The sequence below is a fragment of the Microcaecilia unicolor genome, chromosome 5, assembly GCF_901765095.1.
Source record: "Microcaecilia unicolor chromosome 5, aMicUni1.1, whole genome shotgun sequence".
NCBI lineage: Eukaryota > Metazoa > Chordata > Amphibia > Gymnophiona > Siphonopidae > Microcaecilia > Microcaecilia unicolor.
The window spans coordinates 107069582-107096246 of NC_044035.1; the positions used below are offsets into that span (position 1 = coordinate 107069582).

General features: G+C 43.3%; 1 protein-coding gene across 2 annotated transcripts in view; it reads right to left on the minus strand.

Moving 5' to 3' along the window:
• The window catches only part of FRMPD2 (FERM and PDZ domain containing 2), a 194276-nt gene that overhangs the window by 56708 nt on the left and 110903 nt on the right, over positions 1–26665 (minus strand). Inside the window, exons 28-32 of one of the 2 annotated variants that reach the window (XM_030203157.1) lie at positions 24217–24557; positions 16612–16897; positions 13332–13473; positions 8907–9117; positions 478–515 (exon numbers count right to left, since the gene is read on the minus strand). In XM_030203157.1, coding sequence (XP_030059017.1) covers positions 478–515; positions 8907–9117; positions 13332–13473; positions 16612–16897; positions 24217–24557 — 1018 coding nt within the window. Of the gene's footprint in view, positions 1–477; positions 516–2863; positions 2949–8906; positions 9118–13331; positions 13474–16611; positions 16898–24216; positions 24558–26665 lie in introns of those variants that run through there. The other variant, XM_030203158.1, reaches the window with a different exon arrangement.

Sequence of the window (26665 nt, forward strand, 5' to 3'; positions counted from 1 at the left end):
TCAACACTATTTCCACAGTCAAGGCAGACAGCAATCCACCTTCCAGTGGGGACTCCTTCAGTGGTTCCATCCTAGGGTCACAGTGTGCACTAGCTCTTCAAACAATTAAGTTCATTGAGCCAGAAAGCAAAGGAGAGCTCAAGTCAGATAGAAAGACCTGGGGCTTCCCTTTCCTCCTGTCCATATCAAAGAAGAAGAAGAAAAGCAACCTGCAGAGTCACAGTGTTAGAGGTCTACCATCTTGCTCTGCCCCCACCCCACCCCGTCGATCAATATTCTTTTCTATTTAATTTTTCTCATGTAAGAATTTTAATTAATAATAAAAGCTTTCTGAACACCTTCATCACAACGCATGAGTCACCATTAAATTACTTATGTATTCAAAATCATGTCTGGTGAAAAAGTGCATGATAATATACGTAAATATTTACATAGAAACTGGACACTTTTGCTTTAACACAATGATTCTGCATTTACCTTTCTGTCGTCCTTTGGGAACCACTGGATTGCCATTTCTGTAAGCAGAGAGAGAAGAAACACTGAAAAAAAGGAAGCTAAGACTTTTTTTACTAAGAGGGTAATATTCAGCCGGGTTTATTTTTTTTAACACTGACCACCGCTACCAAAATTTCTGCATGCCCCAATATTCAATGCCAGGCCATGTCCAGGCACTGATATTAAATGTCTGGGTATGTGAGGACGGCTGTTACTTAACTAGATAAGTGCCAGTATTCATCCCATAAACAGTTAAGTTACACTGGACAAAGATAGGACTGCTATGTATGCAGTCCTTTTTGGCCAGTTTATTTATTTATTTATTAGGATTTATTTACCGCCTTTTTGAAGGAATTCACTCAAGGCGGTGTACAGTAAGAATAGATCAAACATGAGCAGGAGGCAATTAGAGCAGTAAAAATATTCGAACAACAATACAAAGTATGGCATGGTATACTACTTTATGCTCAAAATAGAGACCACTGGTTTTCTATTCAAATCCTTGTAATGTTTACCACGTGGCACTTGCAATGCCAACACAATATGTACTAGAACACTATAATTGGTAGTGAAGAGTAAGGCAAAATTGTAACATATAGATGAGTAAGAAAGGAGGAAGAATTAGAAAGTAAGGTGATTGATTTGAAGAAAGTTGCACGTGAGGTCAGAGAGATGGTTAAATATTATCTCAACTAGGGTAGGAGTGGATAAACATATCCCGTTGCAGTATGTGCAGCCCAAGTCAATCTTGTGTGTGTGAGTGAGACTAACAAGTTAGTTACTTCTTCCGTTAAAGGCTTGGTTGAAGAGCCAAGCTTTCACCTGCTTAACTGAGAGGCCCTTTTACAAAGGTGTGGGAGGGCTAACGCACAGGTAGTATGCACCGAATCGGCACTACCGCCAGAGTAGCGCGTACACCCGGCAGTAATTCCGAGTTTGGCGTGCACTGAATCCCATGGTAGAAAATAATTTTCTATTTTCTACCACAGGGGCGTTCCTGGCAGTAACCGGCAGCACATCCACGTTTGCGCACGCTTCATGGCTACCATGTGGGTAGCGCATGAGCCCTTACCACTAGATCAATGGGTTGCGGTAAGGGCTCAGGCCGTAAATAGGTGCGCACTAGTTTTAGTGGACGCCCACTTCCCGACCCATTAAAAAAATAGCCTTTTTCCCAGCTGCAGTAAAAAAAAATGTCCCAGCGCGAGCCTAAAAGATGCACCCAGAGTACCGCAGGCCACTTTTTACCATGGCTTTGTAAAAGGACCCCTTAACCTGTTATGTGGTAACTCCACCCCAACTCCATTCCCAGACCACCCACGCAATAACTAGTTTTAGCTCTAATGATTAGAGGGATTATTCAGCGGTTCTTTCCAGGTAAATGCCACTGAATATTCTTTCAGGGCCTGCTCAGCGCCAGTTAACTGGACAAGGGGTTCTCTTACCCAGTTAACTGGCTTCAAATATCGACCCCTAAGTTAATATTATCTGTTTAGTTTTATTACCCTGTTTCTACCCATATCTAGGTGTTGAAGGTTAGGTGATTATAGTCTCTCCATAGTGTCTGTGATTTTTTTCTTGGCCTGCAGCAGCCATCACTACCTGGTCATCCAAATACTAATCGCATCTGATGCTACTTAACTTCTGTGATCTCAACAGTGTTGCTGGGCTATTATATACCTCATGGAGTACAAAGAAATCTTTGTGGTGTATGTTAATGTTCTCTAACTTGTTGAGAAATTAAGAACGCAAGAACAACGGTCTGCTGGGTCTATGGAGAGTTAATTTTATAACAGGTCATCTATATGTGAAGGCCCCTAGATAATTATTTTAGTAAGACACAATGACCTCTAAAAGCCCTTTTATATATAAAACATTCTCTGTAAAATTACCTTCTTAATGACCAGGAAGTCACTGTTTGTAGATATATTTTATTTTCTGAACAAAATGTCAGATGGATATACTTTTGGGAAGAAGATTGTCCAGTTATGATTGGTAGCATACCTCATCTTTCTTAAAACCTACCATTATATTTCAAATTCCAAATGAAATAAATCTGTTTTCATATTCCACTCTAAAATACAAGCTTTGAAAATGATGGAAAATTATTCTGAAACATTTTTCCCTTACTCTGATTCTGTATTATTTATTTATTATTTGTTACATTTGTATCCCACATTTTCCCACCTATTTGTAGGCTCAATGTGGCTTACATAGTGCCGGAGACGCGTTTGCAGACTCCGGTATAAACAAATACAAAGTGATGTTGTGGTAAGATAAAGTTCATATGGTACAGCCACATTGATAACATGAAGCTTTCATATAGTCACCATATATAGGTAAAAAAAAACTGAAAATGAACAAATACCTTCATTTAGTGGCAGGATAACAACAGCTTGTAGTCTGTGCCATATACTAAAATAAATCTTCCGAAAAACCTTTCTGTGAGTCAGAGATAAACTGTTCCAGCTTTTAGCCCACTAGCAGCTCTTGCTTAGCTCTCGTGATTTATGAGCCTTCCAATTACTATATTATATTAACAAGTAACGAGCCTCAGTTAAATAATTAACTTTTATGTAAGAATGACTCTTCTTTATCTGCTACCACAACTAATCGCTGTTCAGTAAGGGTTTCCCAGTATTTTAGGCTCCCTGAAAACAGGCTGAACACTTCACCGTGATTAGAGGTGAGAGTGTTTCAAAAAAGCAGAAGAAAGGAAGCACTTTATTGTGAAAACCTGGATTCTTTAAACATAGATATAATTAGTAGATTGTGATGTTGATATTCAAAAGGGTTTATCCAGATAGAAGAGCCTCCTGCCTGCTTAACATCAGCGATTCCCTAACTGGCTAAGTAATGGTGATATTCAGTCGACTAACCAGCTAAGCAAGCACATAAAGTTAGGACAGCAAAAACTCTGTCCTAACTTTATGCCCTGAGGGGCCCTTTTACTAAAGGGTTGCCGCTCGGCAACCTGGAACTATCGCTAGCACAACGCGACCATTGGTGGTAGTTCTGCCTTGAGCGTGCACTATTTTCAGCGCTATGGAAAATAATTCCATAATTTCTAGCATGGTGCTAACCCAGCACTTACTTACTTACCCAGCACCCAATTAACACTGGAACCCCAGATAAACCATTTGAGTAAGAAGATATTTTTTAAATTGCGCCAGTTAAGAGCAATTAGATCAGCTTTTTTTTCCTGATCATTTCTGTGTGCTGGTTCAGTCTATTATTTTGTTCCAATTAGACTTTCGCAATGCTTTGTATATTGGTCTGCATTCAAAATTAGTTGGTTGGCAATAGCTTTTATAGAATACTGCAGCAAAATTGATATTTGGCTGTTCAAAATTAGAAACATAGAAACATGACGGTAGATAAAGGCCATATGACCTATCCAGTCTGCCCATCCTCTGTAACCCCTAATTCTTCCTGTTCCTAAGCTATCCCACATGCTTATCCCATGCCTTTTTAAATTCTGGAATAGTCCTCGACTCCACAACCTCCACCTGGAGGACACAACTCGGGCATTCGGCACACACTCAGATGTATCAACCCCCGCCCCCTTCAATACCACACTACAAGCCGTATCTTCAATAGAATTGGATTTATTTTGGCCGCAGCCAGGAACATCAAAATTGTTACAACTTAAACAAATTACATTACATCTTCAAATAATCATTATGCCAGCATGCATTTCTACCCGGGTACATAGCTTCTACACGTAGTTGCATATTCTGGGCCACAGGCCAAGCCGTACCAAGCACCTGTGGCCCCCTGTGCTGTTTTCCAAGCACCCGACATCACTTGGTGTCTCCCGTTGAAGGAGGCACCTACCACATTTACAAAATGACGTTCTAGGCCTCCCGGCCGCCGAAGCCAGGAGACAAGCTATATACACGTTGTTTCCTTATAACAAGGCTGCTCACATGCAAGCCTACCATTTGCATCAACTTGATAACTTTCCACACAACTCTTTCTGCATCAGTAGTTACCCCAAACTTGTAACTGTTATGTGTCAAGCTGCTGTGTACCCATTGCTGGCTGTGCGTAAACATTGTAGTCTAACGCCACAGGCCACGGCAACGACACCTCGTTTGCCGTTGCTCTTCTCCTGCCTCCAAATTCAAAAGGACTTCCTGTGCAGTTCGAATTCCTCTCTCCTCCTCCCTTGCTCCTCCCCTTCTTTCCTGCCCCCTCCCCTTGCTACCCCTTGTTTCCCTCCCACTACTACCTCTGCTCTCTAGCTGGCCCTCCCTGTACCCTCCCCAACACTTCTGTCTTCGCTGGCCTTCAGCCCGGTTGTGGTCGGCCCCCCCTTTAATGGGTGTGCCTGGTTCTTTCCACACCTCCACCACTCTTTCTGTGCAATAGTACTTCCTTAGATTACCCTAAGCCTATTCCCTCTTAACTTTGTCATATGCCCCCTCATTCCAAAGCTCTCCTTCATTTGAAAAAGGCTCTCTTCATGCAACACCTTTGTTGAGAAATTTATATTGGCTGCCGCTTTGCTTGTGTGTGGAACTTAAAGTTCCTTGTGTATATAAAATTCTTTACAGTTATTGTTCAGATTTCCATACGCAATTAATAACCTATCCGTTTTTTCAGAAAAATTCTCATTTTCATTCAACTTTGTTACTTGGGTTTCTGACAGTTAAGAAGGTACGTTATAAAAGTGTTGTAAATATTCACTTGTATACCAATCTAGCAAGAAATGGAATTCTATTCCAGAGCAAATTCATACTTTCAGGGTATTTTCTGTTTTGGAAAATGTTGAAAACCTATCTTTTTGATAAGTAATTAAACATATGATTTAGCAATTGTATTTTTTGATCCTTGTATACTTTCTTATCTTACTGTAACCCACTTAGATTCTTTGTTGATGGAAGCAGGGTATAAATGCCAAGAATAGAATAGAATAAAATAAAATACTCAATACCGGGAGCTGCGCATGTCCCGGCATTTAATAACTGTCTGCTTAATTCTTCTCTGTCATCCTTGATCTCTTTGTAACACCAATTGTATCTTTCACCCTGAAAAGGCGATGCCATAACAGGTCTTTGTAAGCCACATTGAGCCTGCAAATAGGTGGGAAAATGTGGGATACAAGTGCAATAAATAAATAAATAACCGGGGTTAGGTCAGCCCATGGCTGGGAGTAGTTTACTAGCCACTTACTGCTGCGGGCTGAATATTACCCACTCTGTTACTCTAGCATACAGAATCACCCTGCTCTCAGATCTCTAATCTTTTCCCAGAAAAAGAAGTCTACATTGCTTACAATGATAGAGCTCTTTTTTTCATCTAATGCATTCATTTTTGCTTTGCAGTCTTATAGTTGGAATGGAATTTCATTGACTTGTTTCACTCAGGGGCAAAAGGGGACCTGTGCTGGCGTGTGTTTTTAACGCATGCCGAGGCCCCCTTTTACCAAAGTAAGTGAAAGGCAGGTTTCCCTATTATTAAAGAAATGGCCGCGTGGCCATTTCAGGAGGGAGCACTTACCACCGCCCACTGAGGTAGCGGTAATGGATCCCACGTTAACCCAGCGGTAACCGGGTAGCATGCAGCACTGCCCAATTACCACGGGGTAATCACCAGCTCTGCAAAAACTAAAATATTTTTGCTGCTCCGGAAATGGCACACGCTGGGGGAGTAGCCTGGCGGTACTTCACTTTTAGCGAGCCGTAAGCCCGCATTGGGCTTACTGCCACTTAATAAAAGGGCCCCTCAATGTATAGTTAAGCTCTGCAACCTGTTGCCGGAGCATATGGTAAAAGCAGTTCATGCAGCTGTGACTGAAAAAATGTGGACAAATTCCTGGAAGTGAAGTCCATAAACTGTTTTTAAGTTAGACCCAGGGAAAGTCACAGCTTATCCTTGGGAGTAAGTAGCATGGAGTCCTGCTACTATTTAGGATTCTGCCAGGTACTTATGACCTGGATTGGCCACTGATGGAAACAGGATACTGGCCTTGAGGGACCTTTGATCTGACCCAGTTATGTTCTTATGACTTGGATACTACACTGATTACCTAGGTGCTCATATTTATGCAAGTGTTAAGCAGGTAAATGTTTAGAATACTAGCATTTATGCACTTATATGTGCATTTATTTGCATGCATGGCACCTAAGCACTATTCTGCAAATATCTGCTTAACTTACATAGTGCATATTTCAAGGGGGGCTACACAGGGGCAGTACAAGGGCAAAACACAGGTGGGCTCCCATTTACATGTGCAATTTATAGAATACTGTAAGTTATGTGCCCCTGTTGCACGTGATCAGGGGTTCTCAACTCAGTCCTAGCCAATTAAGTTTTCAGGATACCCACAATAAATATGCATGAAATAAATTTGCATGCACTACCGCTACTGGATGCAAATCTACCTCATGCAAATTTATTGCGGGATTCTGAAAACCTGACTGCTTAGGTATGTCCCAAGGACTGGGTTGAGAACTCCTATACTGGATGCACACACATACACCAGCTCTATGACTGATCTAAGCATGAACATTTATATTTTAGGAACATGGATGGACGGTTACACTAATATTCTATTACAGAACCCAGGCACCTAGATTTCTTTATAGCACTGCCCTTTGTCATCACCTACATGTCACCATATAACAAAATTAACCATATACTGAATTATACAAAATGCCTGGTATTTAGCCCACAGTACTTTTTATAATAATAATAATAAGCATTAAGAATCAGGTGCCAACAGCAAAGCACTTTTTGTTACAAATGCTGGACATACACAGATAACTGGAAATGGACTTAGGCATATTGGGGTGAGGCCAGAATCCCTGCACATATCAGTGATATTCAGCTGCTATCCCTACAACTTATGGAACAATTCTACAACTGGGGGCCTCCATATAGGTGGCCCAAGGACATGCAGTAGGAGCCTATTCTATAACGGTACCTGGGCACCCAGGATTTCTTTTAAATAATACTAGAATAACTTGGTATGGCATGTCTAAAATTCATGCATTGATGTGTAATGGATCAAGGTGACAAAATCACAATACTGTAACTCCACAGTTATTCACAAAAATAAGGAGGAAAAGGCCTCAGAGATCAACAGACATTATACTGTTCAAATATGACTTACTGCACCCATAAGTCAATCATTGGTCAAAAACCTCCAAAGATCTTTTATTGAATTGCATGTTTTTCTTCTATTTTTTAAATAAATAAAAGAACTGAGTCTAAGAAATGTATTTTAAGATGGCTACCCAATCACTTTCATCAAAAATATATTTATATTGAAAAGTATAATGTCTGTTGGCCTCTGAGGTCTTTTCTTCCTTATTTTTGCGAATGACTTTGGAGATAAAATATTGTGATTTTGTCACCTTGATCCGTTACATATCTGTGTTTTATAAACACATCTTAAAATTCATGCACTCACAGTTACACCAGACATAGATCTGGCATACATGTGGCTACTGTAATGAGGCAGGGACATGGATAACTTATGGTATTCTATAAGTTATATATGTAAATGGAGCCCCGCCCATGAGTCCGCCCCCTTCCATTTTTGCACTATGTAAGTCAGGCCCACCATTAAAGAACAGTGCTTAGGACTCTGGAGGTACTTTTGTGGGTAAGCGTACATTTATATGCTTAAGTCAGCCATTCCAACCCAGTCCTCAGGGCAAACCTAGTCCCATGGGGTTTTCAGGATATCCACAATGAATATGCATGAGATAGATTTGCATGCAGTGCCTCAACTGCATGCAAATCTAACTCAGGAATATTCATTGTAGATATCCTGAAAACCCCACTGGACTAGGTGTGCCCCAAGGTCTGGGTTGGGAATGGCTGGCATAAGTGGTAGTATTCTAGACATTTACAAGTGCAAGGGGCACATAAAAGTGGGTACCTAGATTATAGAACTGCCTTTTATCTATCCAAGTCAGACAAAAAAATTAGCAGGAATAACTTTAAATGGATAAGTTATTCATATACATCAAGGTTTCTCAATCTAGTCCTCAGGACACACTATGCCAGTATATGTATGAGAGAAATCTGCATACAATGGAGGCAGTGCATGTAAACTTATCTCATGCATAATCATTGCAGATAACTTGAAAACCAGACTGGCTTAGTGTGTCCCAAGGACTGGGTTGAGAACCCCTGTATAAATACAGACAGGCATATTCGGCAGTCTGACATGGATGGATGTCTTGGTTCAAACTCCACCTAAAGGTATACAGATATTTTATCTGTGTATCTTTCTGTGGTCTCCAGACTGCTAAATATCAACCTTATTCTGGCCATTTCAAACAATTGATTAATCTGTTTTGTCTCAGTTTAGTCCTATTTTTATTTATGTATTTATTTAGCAGTCCTTTTCACCTGGTAATCAGCTGTATGCTCACCTGTGAGAATGAACTTACCGAACTGCCGTGATTTGTACATGTTGACTGGCTGCCTCAAGAATTCTTATGGCTTCCTCTAACTGCATGCCTTCTGTGCACAGGCCACAGATGGACAGAATCAGATCCTCTGGTTGCAGGCTGCCTTCCCTACCAGCAGGAGAATCTGGCACAATTTTAAGAATATAAATATCTTGCAAGTGGCTGCCAGCTCCTCCTGCTAACTTTAACCCTAGGATAAAAGAAATAAACATTTCTTACTGAGGTGTTACTAAAGTTTCACTGCGTAAATGCAGTGAAAATTCTGCACATTCTCTTAACAATTTAATTTTTCAAGAACCACAACTGGATAGTAGGTATGGTGCGAACAGACAAATACAATACAGAAGAAAAACTCAGAGTGCTCCCCTATGTCCAAGGAGTGATGGCTCGCATAGGAAACTGCTAAAGAAAAATATCACCAAAACAGTATAAAGTGCACCACAGAAGCTGGTATCCACATGACCAGCTACCTCTGCTCCAAACCCTTAGAATGTACCTAATCCCATGCAGTTGTGACCAGTTGTACATTGGCAAAACCAGATGCACCTTAGAAGAAAGACTACAAGAACGCAAAAGACACCACAAGCTCTGCAACTGAGAAAAGTCAGCAGTAGCCCTTCATGCTAAGGCAAACAGTCATAGGATTAGATTTGGGGACACAAAAATCTTGGAGAAATTAGATCATTGGTGGCCAAGAAATCAAAGAGGCAATAGAGATAGCAAGATGCCCTAATAACTTCAAAGGAGACAAAGGGATCATCCTAAACAAAGCATGCTCAGCTTCATTAAAACGAGCGTGCACGGTGCAACTGAGAATACAGCAAGGCAGGTAATGCGAGACCAGTGTGGGACAAACGCTTCAGCTAGCAGGGGTTGGGGACCCCTGCCAGCCAAGGTACTACCATCATGTGGTGGTGGTGGTGACGGGGGTGGGGGTGGGGGCAGCAGTGGCACGGCAGTGGGGAGGCAGGCCAAAATGTGCCCTGCCACTTTGGGCTCTGGCCCTCCTCTCCCATCGAGTTCTGGCTATGCCTCTGATTGCACAGCATGCCAAAACTTAAGATATTAAACTGTCCTGTTTATGAACCAAAATTTTGGTATGGCCAAAGACAGAAAACATACCAAAATATCAAATGTTGAAACACATACCAGGAAATGTAAATGTAAATGGAAAGTGATGACCACAAATGCTCACAGTCTTGGCAACAAAGTTCATGACCTTCAAGCCCTGATGTTGGAGGCAGACTTGGACGTTGTTGCAATCACAGAGACATGGCTCAATGGTTCCCATGAATGGGATGCAAACATACCAGGCTATAATCTATTTAGGAAGGATAGAGAGGGTCGTAAAGGTGGAGGAGTAGCTCTATATGTGAGAAATGATATCACAGCAACTGAAATGACAGGGACCTGGGGTAAGGAAGAAGCGATATGGATCACCTTAAAAAGAGATGATAGAACCTCTGTCCACGTGGGTGTTGTCTACAGACCTCCAACACAATTGGAAGAATTAGATAAAGACCTGATCGCAGATATTCAAAACTTGGGAAAGAAGAGAGAGGTGCTGTTGCTGGGAGATTTCAATCTGCCAGATGTAGATTGGAAGGTTCCGTCTGCGGAATCGGAAAGAAGTAGAGAGATTGTGGATGCTTTCCAAAGTGCTCTGCTCAGACAAATGGTCATGGAACCCACGAGGGAGGGAGCGACGCTGGATCTGGTACTCACAAATGTGGATAGCGTGTCAAATGTCTGAGTGGGTGCCCACCTGGGCGGCAGTGACCATCAAACGGTTTGGCTTGATATGACAGCTGAAGAGGAGGGTTGCCACTCAAAACTCAAAGTCCTGGATTTCAAGCGTGCTGACTTTAGTAAAATGGGGGAATACCTAAGGAGGGAGCTGATGGGCTGGGAGGACGTACGAGAAGTGGAAGGACAGTGGTCCAGGCTGAAAGAAGCTATAAATAGGGCCACAAACCTTTATGTAAGGAAAGTAAATAAAAGCAAGAGAAAAAGGAAACCGCTATGGTTCTCCAAGCAAGTGGCTGAAAAAATAAAGGCTAAAGAGTTCGCATTCCAGAAATACAAAAAAACTCAAGACGAGGAACATGGGGAGGAATACCGGAGGAAACTGAAAGAAGCCAAGAGAGAGGTACGTCTGGCGAAAGCGCAAGCGGAAGAACAAATGGCTAGAAAGGTAAGGAGGGGTGACAAAAATTTCTTCAGGTATATTAGTGAAAGGAGAATGACTAAAAAGGGAATTGTGAGACAAAGATACTGCAAACCGCTATGTAGATAATGATGAAGAAAAGGCAAATTTGCTAAATAGATACTTTTGTTCTGTTTTTACTGAAGAAAATCCGGGAGAAGGACCACGATGGACTGACAAAAGTTCATTTGAGAATGGAGTGGATATAGCACCATTCACGGAAGAGAGTGTGTATCAACAACTAGAAAAACTAAAGGTGGACAAAGCCATGGGACCGGATGGGATCCACCCCAGGATATTGAGGGAGCTCACAGAGGTTCTGGCGGGTCCTCTTAAAGATTTGTTTAATAAATCCTTAGAAATGGGAGAGGGTCCGAGGGATTGGAGAACGGCGGAGGTGGTCCCTCTTCACAAAAGTGGTGATAGGGAAGAAGCTGGAAACTACAGGCCGGTAAGCCTGACTTCGATTATTGGAAAAGTAATGGAAGCGATGCTGAAGGAAAGGATAGTGAATTTCCTGGAAGAAAATGAGTTGCAAGATCCGAGACAACATGGTTTTACCAAAGGGAAATCGTGCCAAACTAATCTCATTGAATTCTTTGATTGGGTGACCGGAGAATTGAACCGTGGACGTGCTATAGACGTAATCTACTTAGATTTCAGCAAGGCTTTTGACACGGTTCCCCACAGGAGGCTCTTAAATAAACTGGATGGGCTGAAGATAGGACCCAAAGTGGTGAACTGGATTAGGAACTGGTTGACGGACAGGCGCCAGAGGGTGGTGGTGAATGGAGTTCGCTCAGAGGAGGGAAAGGTGAGTAGTGGAGTGCCTCAGGGATCGGTGCTGGGGCCGATTCTGTTCAATATATTTGTGAGTGACATTGCCGAAGGGTTAGAAGGTAAAGTTTGCCTATTTGCGGATGATACTAAGATTTGTAACACAGTGGACACCCCGGAGGGAGTGGAAAACATGAAAAAGGATCTGAAAAAGCTAGAAGAATGGTCTAAGGTTTGGCAATTAAAATTCAATGCGAAGAAATGCAAAGTGATGCACTTAGGGAGTAGAAATCCAAGACAGGCGTATGTGTTAGGCGGTGAGAGTCTGCTAGGTACGGATGGGGAGAGGGATCTTGGGGTGATAGTATCTGAGGATCTGAAGGCGATGAAACAGTGTGACAAGGCGGTGGCCATAGCTAGAAGTTTACTAGGCTGTATAGAGAGAGGTGTGACCAGCAGAAGAAAAGAGGTGTTGATGCCCCTGTACAAGTCGTTGGTGAGGCCCCACCTGGAGTATTGTGTTCAGTTTTGGAGGCCATATCTTGCTAAGGATGTAAAAAGAATTGAAGCGGTGCGAAGAAAAGCTACGAGGATGGTATGGGATTTGCGTTACAAGACGTATGAGGAGAGACTTGCAGACCTGAACATGTATACCCTGGAGGAAAGGAGGAACAGGGGTGATATGATACAGACATTCAAATATTTGAAAGGTATTAATCCGCAAACCAACTTTTCCGGAGATGGGAAGGTGGTAGAACGAGAGGGCATGAAATGAGATTGAAGGGGGGCAGACTCAAGAAGAATGTCAGGAAGTATTTTTTCACGGAGAGGGTGGTGGATGCTTGGAATGCCCTCCCGCGGGAGGTGGTGGAGATGAAAACGGTAACGGAATTCAAACATGCGTGGGATAAACATAAAGAAATCCTGTGCAGAAGAAAGGGATCCTCAGGAGCTTAGCCTAGAATGGGTGGCAGAGCTGGTGGTTGGGAGGCGGGGATAGTGTGGGCAGACATATACGGTCTGTGCTGGGGCTGGTGGTTGGGAGGCGGGACTTGTGCTGGGCAGACTTATACGGTCTGTGCCGGGGCTGGTGGTTGGGCGGCGGGGATAGTGCTGGGCAGACTTATACGGTCTGTGCCAGAGCTGGTGGTTGGGAGGCAGGGATAGGGCTGGCCAGACTTATACAGTCTGTGCACTGAAGAGGACAGTACAAATAAAAAAAAGTAGCACATATGAATTTATCTTCTTGGGCAGACTGGATGGACCGTGCAGGTCTTTTTCTGCCGTCATCTACTATGTTACTATGTTATAAATGTGAAAACAAATTGTAAAACTGAAGGCATCAAAGGTTTTTCTATTTATTAGTCCCTAGTAGTGACATTTTGGAAATGATTAATTTTCATATTCTTCACATAACAAACCTAGTTGTCCAGTGTAGTCCTTGATGAGGGTAATAACTGGAACCTCTTTTTGTCTGGTAACACCACAGCCATTTGCTTCAACTCGTTCTATCAGAAGCTTTGAGTCAGCAGTTAAATGTTGTAGTAATGTCACATCTTTACCCTGAGGAGGAGGAGGGGACAAAATGTAATTTCTTCCCCATGTGCCATTTCCCTAAGTGGACACATTACAATTCTTAAAAACTATTACATAAAAATCATTTTTTCCTTTCTACCTTTGTTGTATGGGCATTTTTCTAATGGGTTGGTCGCAGTCTGTTCAATCTTTTGTGCCAGTCTTCTCCTGAATTCTCTTCCAGGTTGGCCTTTCCATTTCTTCTCTCGCCTCTTGTCCTTCTTCCTATATCTGTCTGGAACTGATCTTTTTTTATGCTTCTATTTTCACTTTTCTCTTCTTTGCCTCCATATCCACTCATATGTGAGTTTTACCCCTCATTCTCCCTTTCTTTCACAATGTAGTCCCTAGACTCCTTCTTTTCACCTCTCATTTACCTACTGGCTTTTCACATTTCCCTCTTATCCTCTCTCCAGTAATCCCATAGCCTCTGCTTTCTCCTTTCCCAGTTTCGTATCCCTCTCTATCTTTTGTCCACTCCCTAGTCCCCCATTTCCATCTTCACCATCTTAGTCCTTATCCCTTCACCAGCCCTAGATCCATTCCTGACGCTCCTTCCTTTCCTTGTCTTCAGGCTATTCTGTCTCTTACACTCAAACCTATCTCCTATTTCCTTTCCTTCATCAATTTTTTAACCTCATTTACACCCTTACTCAACCCCTTTAGAGACCCATCTCCTCCATCTCTCATACCATTCTATAGCACCCCCATCCAAGCCTTGGTCACACATGCAAAACACAGATAGCTCCTCTCCAAATGCAAGATAAGTGACCACAAACTAAAAGTACTAATGTAGACAAAAGTTAACTGAAACCCTGACTCTGCAAGTCATGAAACACCAGAGAAATAGAAAGAAACACATTTCCTCCTGTACAGTGCAAATAAAGCCATCAGATGTAAATTCTCAAAACTTACATAATTCAATCAATAAACTGAAAAAGAAATAATTTTTTCCTGTCTTTGCTGTCTGGTGATTATATTATTCTAATTATTTTGTTCCCAGTCTCTGGTTCTGTTTCCCTCTGTCTGTATGCTTAACTTTGTTTCCAGGGCCTCCTGTCCATCCCCTATTTCTTTCTTCTTCTCCTCTTTCTTTCTTCACTTGCCTGCCTACATCCATCTTTGGCATTGATCTTTCACATTCAGCTTTTTTCCATTTTTTTTGCCTCCTTCTTAAATCTATCTAGTTTTCCATCTCTTTACTTCCCCTCCATCCATGTGCAGCATCTCCTTCCTCTCTCCCTTCCCTTCCATCCATGTGTAGCATTTTCTCCTCTCTTCTCTTTCCTTCTTTTTCATCCATATGCAGCACTTCCCCTTCTCTCTTATTTCCCTTCCCTTCATGTGCAGCTTCTCCCCTCTCTCTTCCCTTCCTCACACACCCCTAGACCAGGACCTCTCCTTCTCTCTTTCCCTCATGGGTCCATGGTGTCTCCCTCCCTTTCCTGCTCTCCACCCCATAACCTCCTTTCCTTCCCAAAAGTCCAGCACTAACCCCAAGTTCCTCCTCATGAGTCCAACATCACCTTTTACCTCCCCTCCTCCCGTCACAGGCCTACAACACGCTGTTGTCACTGGCAGCAATTAAATCTGACTGCTTCTACCACCCTGGGCTTTTCTTCTGCCATGTCCCACCCACATAATCACAGGAAGTTGTGACAAAGGGAAGGTCTCCAGGGCTGGCTTGAGGCACCCTGATTTAGTTGCTGCTGGAGACTATAGCAAGTTTTTAGGCTGGCTGCAGGGGTGGGGTACGGAGGGAGCTAGGGAGGAAAAGCAAGTCTTGCAGGGGAATGTGCTGGTTCTGGTTTGGGTGGCAAGGCAATTTTTTTGGGGTGGTACTAGCCTAGGGTTACCATATTTGCCCATAAGAAAAAAGAGGACATACACCCCACCCCGTCACTTTACCCCCTCCAAAGAAAGCCAGATTACCTCTCTCTCTCTCCCCATGTATACCCCTGCCCAATTTTCCAGCCTCCTACACCCACATGACTCCATTCACTACCCTTCCCCTCCCCTCCTGAACCTTATTGTAGTGCCTTGGTGGTCTAGTGGTCTCTTTGGGGCAGGAAGGAGTCCCCTATTTCCTGCCCAGCGCGACTGTAGACCTGTCTTGCTCCCGGCGCCACTTCAATATGGCTGTCAAAAGTTCAAGCAGTGACCTAGCAAGACTTCCGCGGAAGTCTCGTGAGGCTGCTGCTTGAACTTTCAGCAAACATTTTGAAGTGGCGCCAGATAGTTCACCCACTTGAACTATTACGCAAGTGCAAACCACTGGAAACCACTAGAAAGGAATGTATCCTTTTTGCAAATAGTATGCATTCTTGTAAAGAATGTGCACTCAGGGGCCCTTTTAAGGGTTGCCATGTGGCGACCCAGAACTACCGCTGGCCCAACGCGGCCACTGGCAGTAGTTCCAGCTCGAACACGCATCATTTCTGACACGCAGGAGAATATTTTGGGAATTTTTACTGTGCACTATCCCGGCATTAATGAGGCAGCGCCATGTGATGCCTGGTTACCACCAGGTTACCACAGGAGCCCTTACTGCCACCTCAATGGGTGGCGGTACGTGCTCCCCACCACATTTTGGGGGGGGGGGGGTGAGGGTTTACCTGCAATGATAAAAAGGGCCCTGGCATGCAGGAAAAATGGCTCCTGCCACTACTGCAGGGCTCTTTTTTACTGCAGCTTGGTAAAAGGACCCCTCAATGACTTTGCTTCCATGACAACAAAATGGCAAAATGAAAATGAATAGAGCGAACATTCCCAGAAAAATGGAAAATGCCAAGAAACAAAAATTTTATGACAGCACATCCCTATTATATAGTAAGAAACATTTTGATAATCATTGTTTGTTTTTTTAATTACTGTGCAGTTCAACAGCAACAGCTCATGTCTGGAGGTTGCTTTGCGTTTTTAAGCAACAACTAACTAGTACTGATTGTGAGAACTGATGTCACTGTATCTGCAAATAAAAAGATAAAAGCACAATTTATTTCACAGCTAATAAAATGCAATTAATGAATATTGTAGGCTACTGTTCAGAATATTTTGCGCATATAGTTGAATGCTTTTATACAAATAGCTATGTGCTCCCATATGTTCAATATGTCTATCACTTACTTCAACGTGCTCCTCCTTCTCTCCTTCAAGCTCCTCTATGTCCTCCCATTCACTGTCACTGTCACATGAGTCTTTCACAGTTAAGGCCTCAGGGAAAGGTACCTCAGCACGAGGCTGCGGAGTGGGGACGATAGTGCATGTTCCTCTGGAGTTATCGCCACACGACAGTGAGAGAACCAATGTAGAACTTATAGTAAGATAGTCTTCATCTACCGGTGTAGGAGAAGGAATTTCCTGTAGGCAATATGTTTCTGGAATTTCACAGTCATTCTTCATGGCTGTAGAGCTAACATAGAATATCAAGTTCTGTGACAGACATCCCTTCACACATATTACATATGATTAAATATTATAAATTCAGGTATGACATGAGGTACTTTATGTATCCATTACATGCTTTATTTTATACTTCAGGTTACCAGGTCAAAAGTCAAGTGAATCAAGTTGAGGAGTAGCCTAGTGGTTAGAGCAGTGGGTTGACAACCAGGGAAGTCAGGTTCAAATCCTGCTGCTGGTCCTTGTGATTTTGGGCAAGTCACTTAGGGAGTTGTTTACTAAAGCTTAGCTGGAGTTATCTGCAGCAGGGTCCATACAAATAAAATGGGCCCTGCTGCAGATCTCTAGCTAAAGCTTTAGTAAACAACCCTTTTAACCCTCCATTGCCTCAGGCACAAACTTAAGGGGGCAATTCTATAAAGTGGTGCACTTACCCCCTAATTCTTTAAAAGTTGCCAAAAGTTGCACACGCAACTTTGGGCATGCATGCAATTTAATTGAATAATGTACTAATCAGCAATTATCGGCACTAATTAGATTTAATTGGAATTTACACATATAAATTTAGGCACGGGATCCACACCTAAATTTTACATCAGTAAAGAGAGGGGACACAGAAATGGGAGGGTCATGGGTGGAATGGGGGCATTCCTAGCATTTACGCACATTGTTATAGAATAAGAGGGATATGCAAATAATTTAGGTGCATACATTTGCATCACATTTCAGTTGGCTATGCTTAAAGTTAGGAGTGATTCCAAGGCATAAATGCTATTCTATAAACCGCACCTAACTTTAAGCATGGCTTATAGGATAGCACTTTTTTTGGCTCCAATTTTTTCAGCGCCAAATCTAAAATTCACACCTTAGTGTCAATTCTATAATGGCATTAAGGTGCACCTAACTCCATGATAGAATAGTAGCCCAAAGCTGTTTTAGCATGCCAAAACCTAGGTACAACAACTAACACCAGGTCAATGGTAGGCAGGGCCGGGGGGGGGGGGGGGGGAGCAGGAGGGCAAGATTCCCCTGGGCCTGGTCTCCAAATGGGGCCTGGCGCCGGGTACTGTCTCTCTCCTGCTCCTGACGGGACCCAGGTGATAGCGTCCCGATAGGAGCAGGAGAGATAAAACTCTGGTGCCGAGCCCCCCTTCGAGACTGGGGAGGAGCAGACATAGGGCTTTGGGGCCTCTGGTTTGGCTGGCAGGGTCCCCAAGCACCGCCAGCAGAAGTCTTCCTCCAGTACTGTTCTCCTCCGCATTTCCTGCCCTGCAGCTGCTTTTTCCCTCATGGCGGTCCTGATGGTAGGTATAAACTGGCGCATCCTGCAATGCACACATCTGACACTATTCTCTAAGGTGTGACCACTGCTAGGTGGAACGACCATGCTCCGCTCACTGGTATAGTCCATTAGCTGTTACATGCCATGCAACTAGTGCACCAGTTTTATAGAATAGTGCCTGGCACATCCACATGTAAATGCCAATTTGTGACATCATTCAAGCGCATAAGTGCACCTATTCTACAAATTAGTCTGTAGAATTAGGATCAAATTCTATAAATAGGGTCGCAAAATTGGTGCCAAAAAAATAAATGTTCTATAAATGGTGCTGAAAATTAGTCGCTTAGCGTCGGAATAGGCGCCTAACTTTAGACATGATGATTTACACCAAGTAGACCCTGGTGCAAATCCTCACGTCTAAATTAAGCGCAGATCCAACTTATTCTATAACAGTGTGCATAAATTACAGGAATGCCCCTGATCCGCCCATGACCCTCCCATGGCCACGCCCTATTTTGGAACTGCATGTAAAATTTACACATGGAGCCATGCAACTAAAAATGCACATGTCAATTTCAATTAACAGTACCGATAATTGATTATTAGCACCCAATTATCAGCGCTAATTAGCTTGTTATCCAATTAAATTGGGCATACATATTCAGTGAAAAGCAGCTAGATTTAGTTTCCAACAATTTTTATTGAAAACAGCACACATATCACTGGTGTGGAATTAAAAATCTAACACACTTACAACAGCCACATATTCCAAAACATTCCAGTAAAGGATCATCAGTTTTTCCTGTTAATAGCTTCCCTCCTTCCCCAACCATTAACCACCAACTAACAAATAACTAAACTAAATCCCTAAATAAGAAATATCTGGCAACAGGTCTTATCAGCAACTCAACCAACCCACCACTTCCCAAAGTCTCCCTCCTCTCTTTACCTCCCCTAAAAGCAGCTAGATTTATTATAACAGGGATCATTATTTATCGATCTTACTAGGCATATGCATGCTCAAAATGTCTCAGTTTTTGCTTCATTTTCTATTTTTCTTATTTCTTTTCATTTCAATTCTCCATTCATTTCACTGTTTCATTCGAGGTTCAAGTTGTTTTGCAAAAATGAACCATGCCGGGAATTAGAATAATGGCTTATATATATATATTATGCAAATGCCTATGGTGGCATTGTCACTTCTGAAAAAGTCAGTGGGAAAGTGCAAAGGTTTTGACAAAAAAAAACTTAACTGTGCCATCCTGAGTAATAGTTAAATTTTGTAGAAATTCACAGCTCTCTGCAACTTTCTGTGTATTATTTGGCCACACATAAATGGTTATATAGCTCCAGTGTTTTTTGAGTGCATTAGTAGATATGGAGGGGCATAATCGAATGGGGAGCCCAAGTTTTCATGAGGGCGTCCTTGCAGGATGGCCCCGCAAAGGGGCGGGGAAACCTGTACTATTGAAAGAAGATGGGCATCCATCTCCATCTTTCGTTTCGATAAAATGGTCGGGGACGCCCAAATCTCAACATTTAGGTCGACCTTAGAGATGGTCGACCTAAATGTTGAGATAGTCGACAGAGATGGTCATCCCCAGTTTTTAGCCATAATGGAAACCGAGGACGCCAATCTCAAAAATGACCAAATCCAAGCCCTTTGGTCATGGGAGGAGTCAGAATTCATACTGCACTGGTCTCCCTGACATGCCAGGACACCAACCAGGCACCCTAGGAGACACTGCAGTGGAGTTCAGAAATTCCTCCCAGGTGCATAGCTCCCTTACCTTTGGTGCTGAGCCCCCCAACCCCCCCCCCTAAAACCCACTCCCAACAACTATACAACACTACCATAGCCCTAAGGAGTGAAGGGGGGCACCTAAATGTAGGTACAGTGGGTTTCGGGTGGGTTTTGGAGGGCTCACATTTACCACCAGAAGTGTAACAGGTAGGGGGGGGCCTGGGTCCGCCTGCCTGAAGTGCACCACACCCACTAAAACTGCTCCAGGGACCTGCATACTGCTGTCATGGAGCTGGGTATGACATTTGAGGCTGGCAAAAAAAAATAAAGTTTTTTTTTAGGGTGGGAAGGGGTTGGTGACCACAGGGGGAGTAAGGGAGGTCATCCCCGATACCCTCCGGTGGTCATCTGGTCAGTTCAGGCACCTTTTTATGGCTTGGTCACAAGAAAAAATGGACCAAGTAAAGTCAGCCAAGTGCTCGTCAGGGATGTCCTTCTTTTTTCCATTATTGGCCAAGGAAGCCCATCTCTTAATCACACCCCAATCCTACCTTCATTACGGTGCCGACATGCCCCTGTGAACTTTGGTCATCCCCACGACGGGAAGCAGTTGAGGACACCCAAAATCGGCTTTCGATTATGCCGATTTGGGCGACCCTGAGAGAAGGACGCCCATCTCCCGATTTGTGTCGGAAGATGGGCGCCCTTCTCTTTCAAAAATAAGCCTGTTAGCATAAAATTTGCAAATTTGTGTAGAAAACAATTCACACTAAAACACTAGGGACCCTTTTTACTAAGCAGCAGTAAGCCCGATGTGGGCTTACCGCTCGCTAAACAGGAAGTACCTTCAGGCTACCGCAGCAGACCGGCGATACTTCCCACCCCTAGTGCACCGTCATATACGTCGCTACAAAAATATACCCAGAGGTAATCAGGCAGTGTCGAGTGCTGCCCAGTTACCACCAGGTTAGCACGGGAGCACTTATTGCTACCTAAATGGGTGGCGCTAAAGGCTGCCCCCAAAATGGCCAGGCACAGCCGTTTTCTGCAGGAAAGAGAGGCGTTAAAAGGGGGCCTCGGCGTATGTGAAAAACACATGGCGATGCCAGTACAGACCCCCTTTTGCGGCAGCTTGGTAAAACGGGCTCTAAGGGCTCTGTTTACTAAGCCATGCTATAGGCAATCTAGCATTTTTAGCATGCACTAATGCTAGATATACCCATAGTGGGTGTCTCTAGCGTTAGCATGCACTAATTTTTAGCATGCACTAGAAACGCTAGTGTAGCTTAGTAAAATGGGCCCTAAGTCCTGCAGGCCGCCCGCACCTAGGGGCTCAACCTCTGGGGAACGGCAGTCAGCGCAGGTGAAACCCGGGGGTTGTCCAGCCGCCAAGCAGAACCTGGTCCGAGTACCGGGCTCAGCAGCACTCTACTTGGTACAAGAACTCACAGGTCTGACATTTAGATAAACAGAGAGAAGAGAAAATGGCTGATGAAGGGGAGGAGGCTGATGGTCTGCTATTTTGCTTTCTTCGGCTAGGTCACATGAATTTTTAGGTGTTAAAATACGATCATGTTGAATACACGTTTGGGAGCCTATATAGAGCTGCTTCTGACTATTCCTTTTCCGTATTCTGCTATAAAAATGATTTGTTTTGTTTTACAAATTCAGAGGCTCATTTTACTAAATTGTGCTAGAATCTGGGATTAATGTGTGGTGAGTGGGATTTTACCATACGCTAAGCCCAGATTCAACGCAGCACTGTTGGGAGATTTTTTTCAATATATTTTATTGCAGGTTGTAATGTATGTAGGAGGTGCTAAGTGTTAGTGTTCCCATGCTAACCCTGAATTAGCCAATTAGCGCATGTTAAGTATAATGCACTAGCTGGTCAATGCTTCCAGACTCACTCTCCACCCATGACAGACCCCATCCCCAAAATATGTTTAAAAAAATCAATAATGCACAGGTTACAGTGTGCAGACAAGCAATATATCCAGTGGTGTGCTGGAGCCGGCTCGCTCCGGCTCGCAAGATCCGGTTGTTAAAATTTGCCCGGACTTGCTAGCCGGTTGTTGGAAAGGGCGAGCCGGCTCTCCCTCCCTCCGCCCTCCGGATCCGGTCCCTCACCAATCCTACCTTGATCATCACATTCTTTGGGGCAGGCAGTGTTGCCTGCCCGCTGCTATCGCTGACTCTCCCCCGCTGCCTGTTTGCGCTTTAAAAATGGCCGCCGAGACTTCCAGAGGCGGCCTCGCGAGACTTCTGTAAGTCTCGGCGGCCATTTTGAAGTGTGATCGGGCGGCGGAGGAAAGTCAGCGATGGCAGCGGGCAGGCAACACTGCCTGCCCCGAAGAATTTGATGGCCAAGGTAGGGTCGGTGAGGGGCCGGATCGGTAGGGAGGGAGGAAGCAGGAGAATTTGCGGAACAAGTCGGGAGGGGGTGGCAGGGGAGAGAAGGGAGCTGCTGGTACATACAGGGCAGGGGATAGGAGAGGAGGGTCACTGCTGGACATGGGTGGATGGAGGGCAGGGGAGAGGAGGGTCGCTGGCCATGGGTGGATGGAGGGCAGGGGAGAGAAGGGTCGCTGGGTATGGGTGCATGCTGGGCAGGGGAGAGGAGGGTCACTGCTGGACATGGGTGGATGGAGGGCAGGGGAAAGGAGGGTCACTGGGTATGTATGCAGGGCAGGGGGAGAGAAGGGTCGCTGGACATGGGTGGATGGAGGGCAGGGGGAGAGGAGAGGGGAGAGAGAAGAAATGCTGGACATGGATGGAGGGGAGGGAAGAGTGAGGAAGGAGATGAGATAAGGGAAAAGGAAGAGAGGAGAAAAACTGCACATGGATGAAGAAAATAGGCAGAAGCTGAGGACCAGAAATGAAGAAGAAAGGAGGAAAGGAAAGAAATAAATGGAAAGGAAGCCCTGGAAACAGAGTTAAGAGGACAGATAGCAGCAGAATCGGATACTGGGCCAGCATGATCAGAAAAACAGTCACCAGACAACAAAGGTAGAAAAAATCATTTTATTTTCATTATAGTGTTTGGAATATGTTCACTTTGAGAATCAGGTGCTCAACATTAAAAGTTTATATTTATTTACTTATTTATGGCATTTTATCCCACATTAAACATGAATTAGATAGGAACCTAGGATCATTTAATTTTTTTTCCTGGAGAGAGTAATGCATTGCCCCCCCCCCCACCCCCCCGGCTATAGCCAGCTCTGCAATTTTGGGGGGCGCAGAGGTGGATGGGGGGGCGCAGAGGTGGATGGTGGGGCACAGTGGTGGCCGGGGGGGGGGGGGGAGCGCCGAGGTGGACCGGGGAGAGAGCCTGTTGTTAAAAATTTACCAGCACACCACTGAATATATCGCAAAATGCTTTAATGCTTTAGTAAAAGGGTCCCTCAGTTATTTAAAAGAACATTAAAAAGCACCAGAATGTTTCAAAATGGTACCATTGGACAATAACCATTTTTCTCATGTTCACTCCTGAAACAATCATTCTGAGTATCACTTTTCTGTCATGTTTCAAAATACACAACCTCCCTTTCCAGATGATCTATTCTTCTATTTTATCCACTTTTCTAATGCTTCCTGCTGATAGGATTCAGAGGGGGTTTACAGTCTGACAATACATATTGGATATCCAATTCAAACCCCTAAATCATGAATTCTATTTTTTTTTTGTTTAAAATGCTTTTTTTTACTACAAAATGTTTTACAGTGCCGTTTGGCAAAGGCTATCTCCACAGTACACTACGGAGTCCTTTTATGAAAGTGTGCTAATGGATTTGGCACACGTTAATAATTAGCTTGTACTAAATGATTAAAAAATCTATTACATTTCTATGGGTGGTTTATCATTTAGGAATCTGTTTGCGCACCTTAGTAAAAGGACTCCTATGAAAACTTCTACAAATTCTTAAGGAAAACAAATGTACAAATTCCAGAGTATAAAAGGAACACAGATTTCTAGTCAAACTTCTCTTACAAATATTCAACGCGGCTGAGGATACCGCAGCAGCCTGGTGATATTTCCCACCCCTACTGCACCGTCTTATAGCACCAGAGTGTACCCTGAGGTAATCGGGCAGTGTCGTGTGCTGCCAGGTTAGTATGGGAGCCCTTACTGCCACCTCAATGGGTGATGGTAAGGGTTCTTTCCAAAATGGCCATCTTGGCATGCTCCCTTTAGATCCATGGGTTAAAACTCCTGCTATGCACCTGAACCTGAAGATTCACATGCACATAGGTATTGCACCAGTCAGAAATTCTGCTCAAAAAGAATAATGGTTCTTACTTCTCCTGCACTTCGAAATCACAGACAGAACAGAAGTTGCATTTCATATCTTCTGCCAGGGCAGTAAGCGTTTCAGATAATTTCTCCTCGTCAACATTCCAACAAAACTTCTGTGAATAACTGGTATGCCTCAGCGAATTATCAGGGATTGTTTCCTCATCTCTCTCTTTGTCATTATCCACAGTCTCTTCCTTGAGTGGATTCCATGGGTATTCATCACATTCCTCGGCTAGATCTCCCAGGGGGCCTGTTTTCATAGTGGTTTGATCCACAATATTTCTGCTCTCTGCATCAGGTGATTGCATTCTTATAAATTCTTTAACTGGAGAAGGTGCAGGAGTCTATAAGCATGTCAGACATAAGGTATATTATATTTCTTTATTTCTCCCCTCTCATTTATCCTCTGTTTTCATAAGTATGTGGAGGATAATTTTATAGCATGTTGCATAGGTCAGAAGGCCAATTTGCAGAACTTATTTTCAAAACCTTCTAAGTCCAATGCAAATAATATGGACAGTGAGTTTTGCTAACAAGCCCTTCAATTTAGGTGCTATTGTAAGCCTATTTCACAAAGACACCTAGAGACCTACAGGTTAGTGCTCACTAACAGACATTAGCATGCGATAAATGCTGCAAGACCTATTTTATATCAATGGGCCATGTGACATTTACTCACTGATTCTATAAAGGTTGCCAAAAATTGCACATGCAAATTTAGGCACAGCACCAAATTGCGCACACAATTTAACAGAATAACGAGCCAATTAGTGCCAATAATTGGCTTTTTAACAAGCAATTACTGGCTCTAATTAGATTTAATTGGGGATTATGTGCATAAAGTTAGACGTGGGATTCACCTGAAAAAGGGAGTGCAGAAATAGGAGGATCATGGGCGTTTTGGGGCAGATCTGGAGCGTAGTTTTGAGTTACGGGTGTAATTATAGAATAATGGTGCTCTGCGTGTAAATTTAGGCAAGGGCATTTGCATCACATTTTTGTTGGTGAAAGTGGCAGTGCCTAAATTTACATGTGACTTCACCGCTTAAGTGTTAATTCTATAAACTGCGGTGAATTTTAGGTGCAGTTTATTGAATACCACTTAAACAGTACCGCTTAAGCAGTTTTTTGGGGTGCTGAGTTTTTAAGCACCATTTATAGAATCTAGCCCATACTGCACACTAATGTCCATTAGTGCATGCAAAGCTTTAGTGGTTAGTGCAGCATACTTTGATCCTGGGGAACTGGGTTCAATTCCCACTGCAGCTCCTTGTGACTCTGGGCAAGTCACTTAACCCTCCATTGCCCCAGGTACAAATAAGTACCTGTATATAATATGTAAACCGCTTTGAATGCAGTTGCAAAAAAAAACAAAAAAAAACACATAAAGGCAGTATATCAAGCCCCTTTCCCTATATGAATATTATGTGATGCCACTGTACTCCACCCAAACTCCTTCACCAAACATGCCTATAACCAGGTTGCACACAAGTATGTACCAACAACAGTAATTGGGAAGCAAAGCCAGTACCGGGCAGACTTCTATTGTCTGTGTCCTGAAAATGGCAAGGACAAATCAAGATCAAGTATACATATGCAGTATCACAACATACCTTATGCTATGAGTTTATCTTGTTGGGCAAACTGGATGGACCATCATCTATTATGTTACTACATTACTATGTTACTTGTCATAGAGTGTTCTTGTACAGTGGGGCAATTTGTAAGAGACCTTTTATGCATGTTTGCATGTGAAACATCCTTTATAAAATTATCTACATAGAGGGCAATTTTATAGTACATAGATCGCCTAGATTGAGAGGCCAAATTTGTGTCTATTATGAGGTTATCTTGTAAAGACACGTGGAGGGGCATTTTTGATATGACGTCTAAATCCGACTTTGGACATTTTGCTGAAAACATCCAAAAATCAAGTAGTGAAAATGACCGTTTTCAAACCAGAAAAACAACTATCTTTTTTCTATGAAAATGATATAGTGGAATTAGAAAAGGTGCAGAGAAGGGCGACAAAGATGATACAGGGGATGGGACGACTTCCCTATGAGGAAAGGCTGAAGAGGCTGGGGCTCTTCAGCTTGGAGAAAAGGCGGCTGAGGGGAGATTTGATAGAGGTCTAAAAGATAATGAGTGGAATGGAATAGGTCGATGTGGAGCATCTGTTTACGCTTTCCAAAAATACTAGGACAAGGGGGCATGCGATGCAGCTGCAGTGTAGTAAATTTAAAATGAATCAGAGTAAATGTTTCTTAACTCAACGCGTAGTTAGACTCTGGAATTCATTGCCGGAAAAAGTGGTTAAGGCGGTTGACTTAGCGGACTTTAAAAAAGGTTTGGATGGCTTCCTGGAGGAAAAGGCCATAGAATGTTATTGAATGGACGTGGGAATAATCCACTATTTCTGGGATTGGTGGGACCAGTGGTGTGCTAGAGC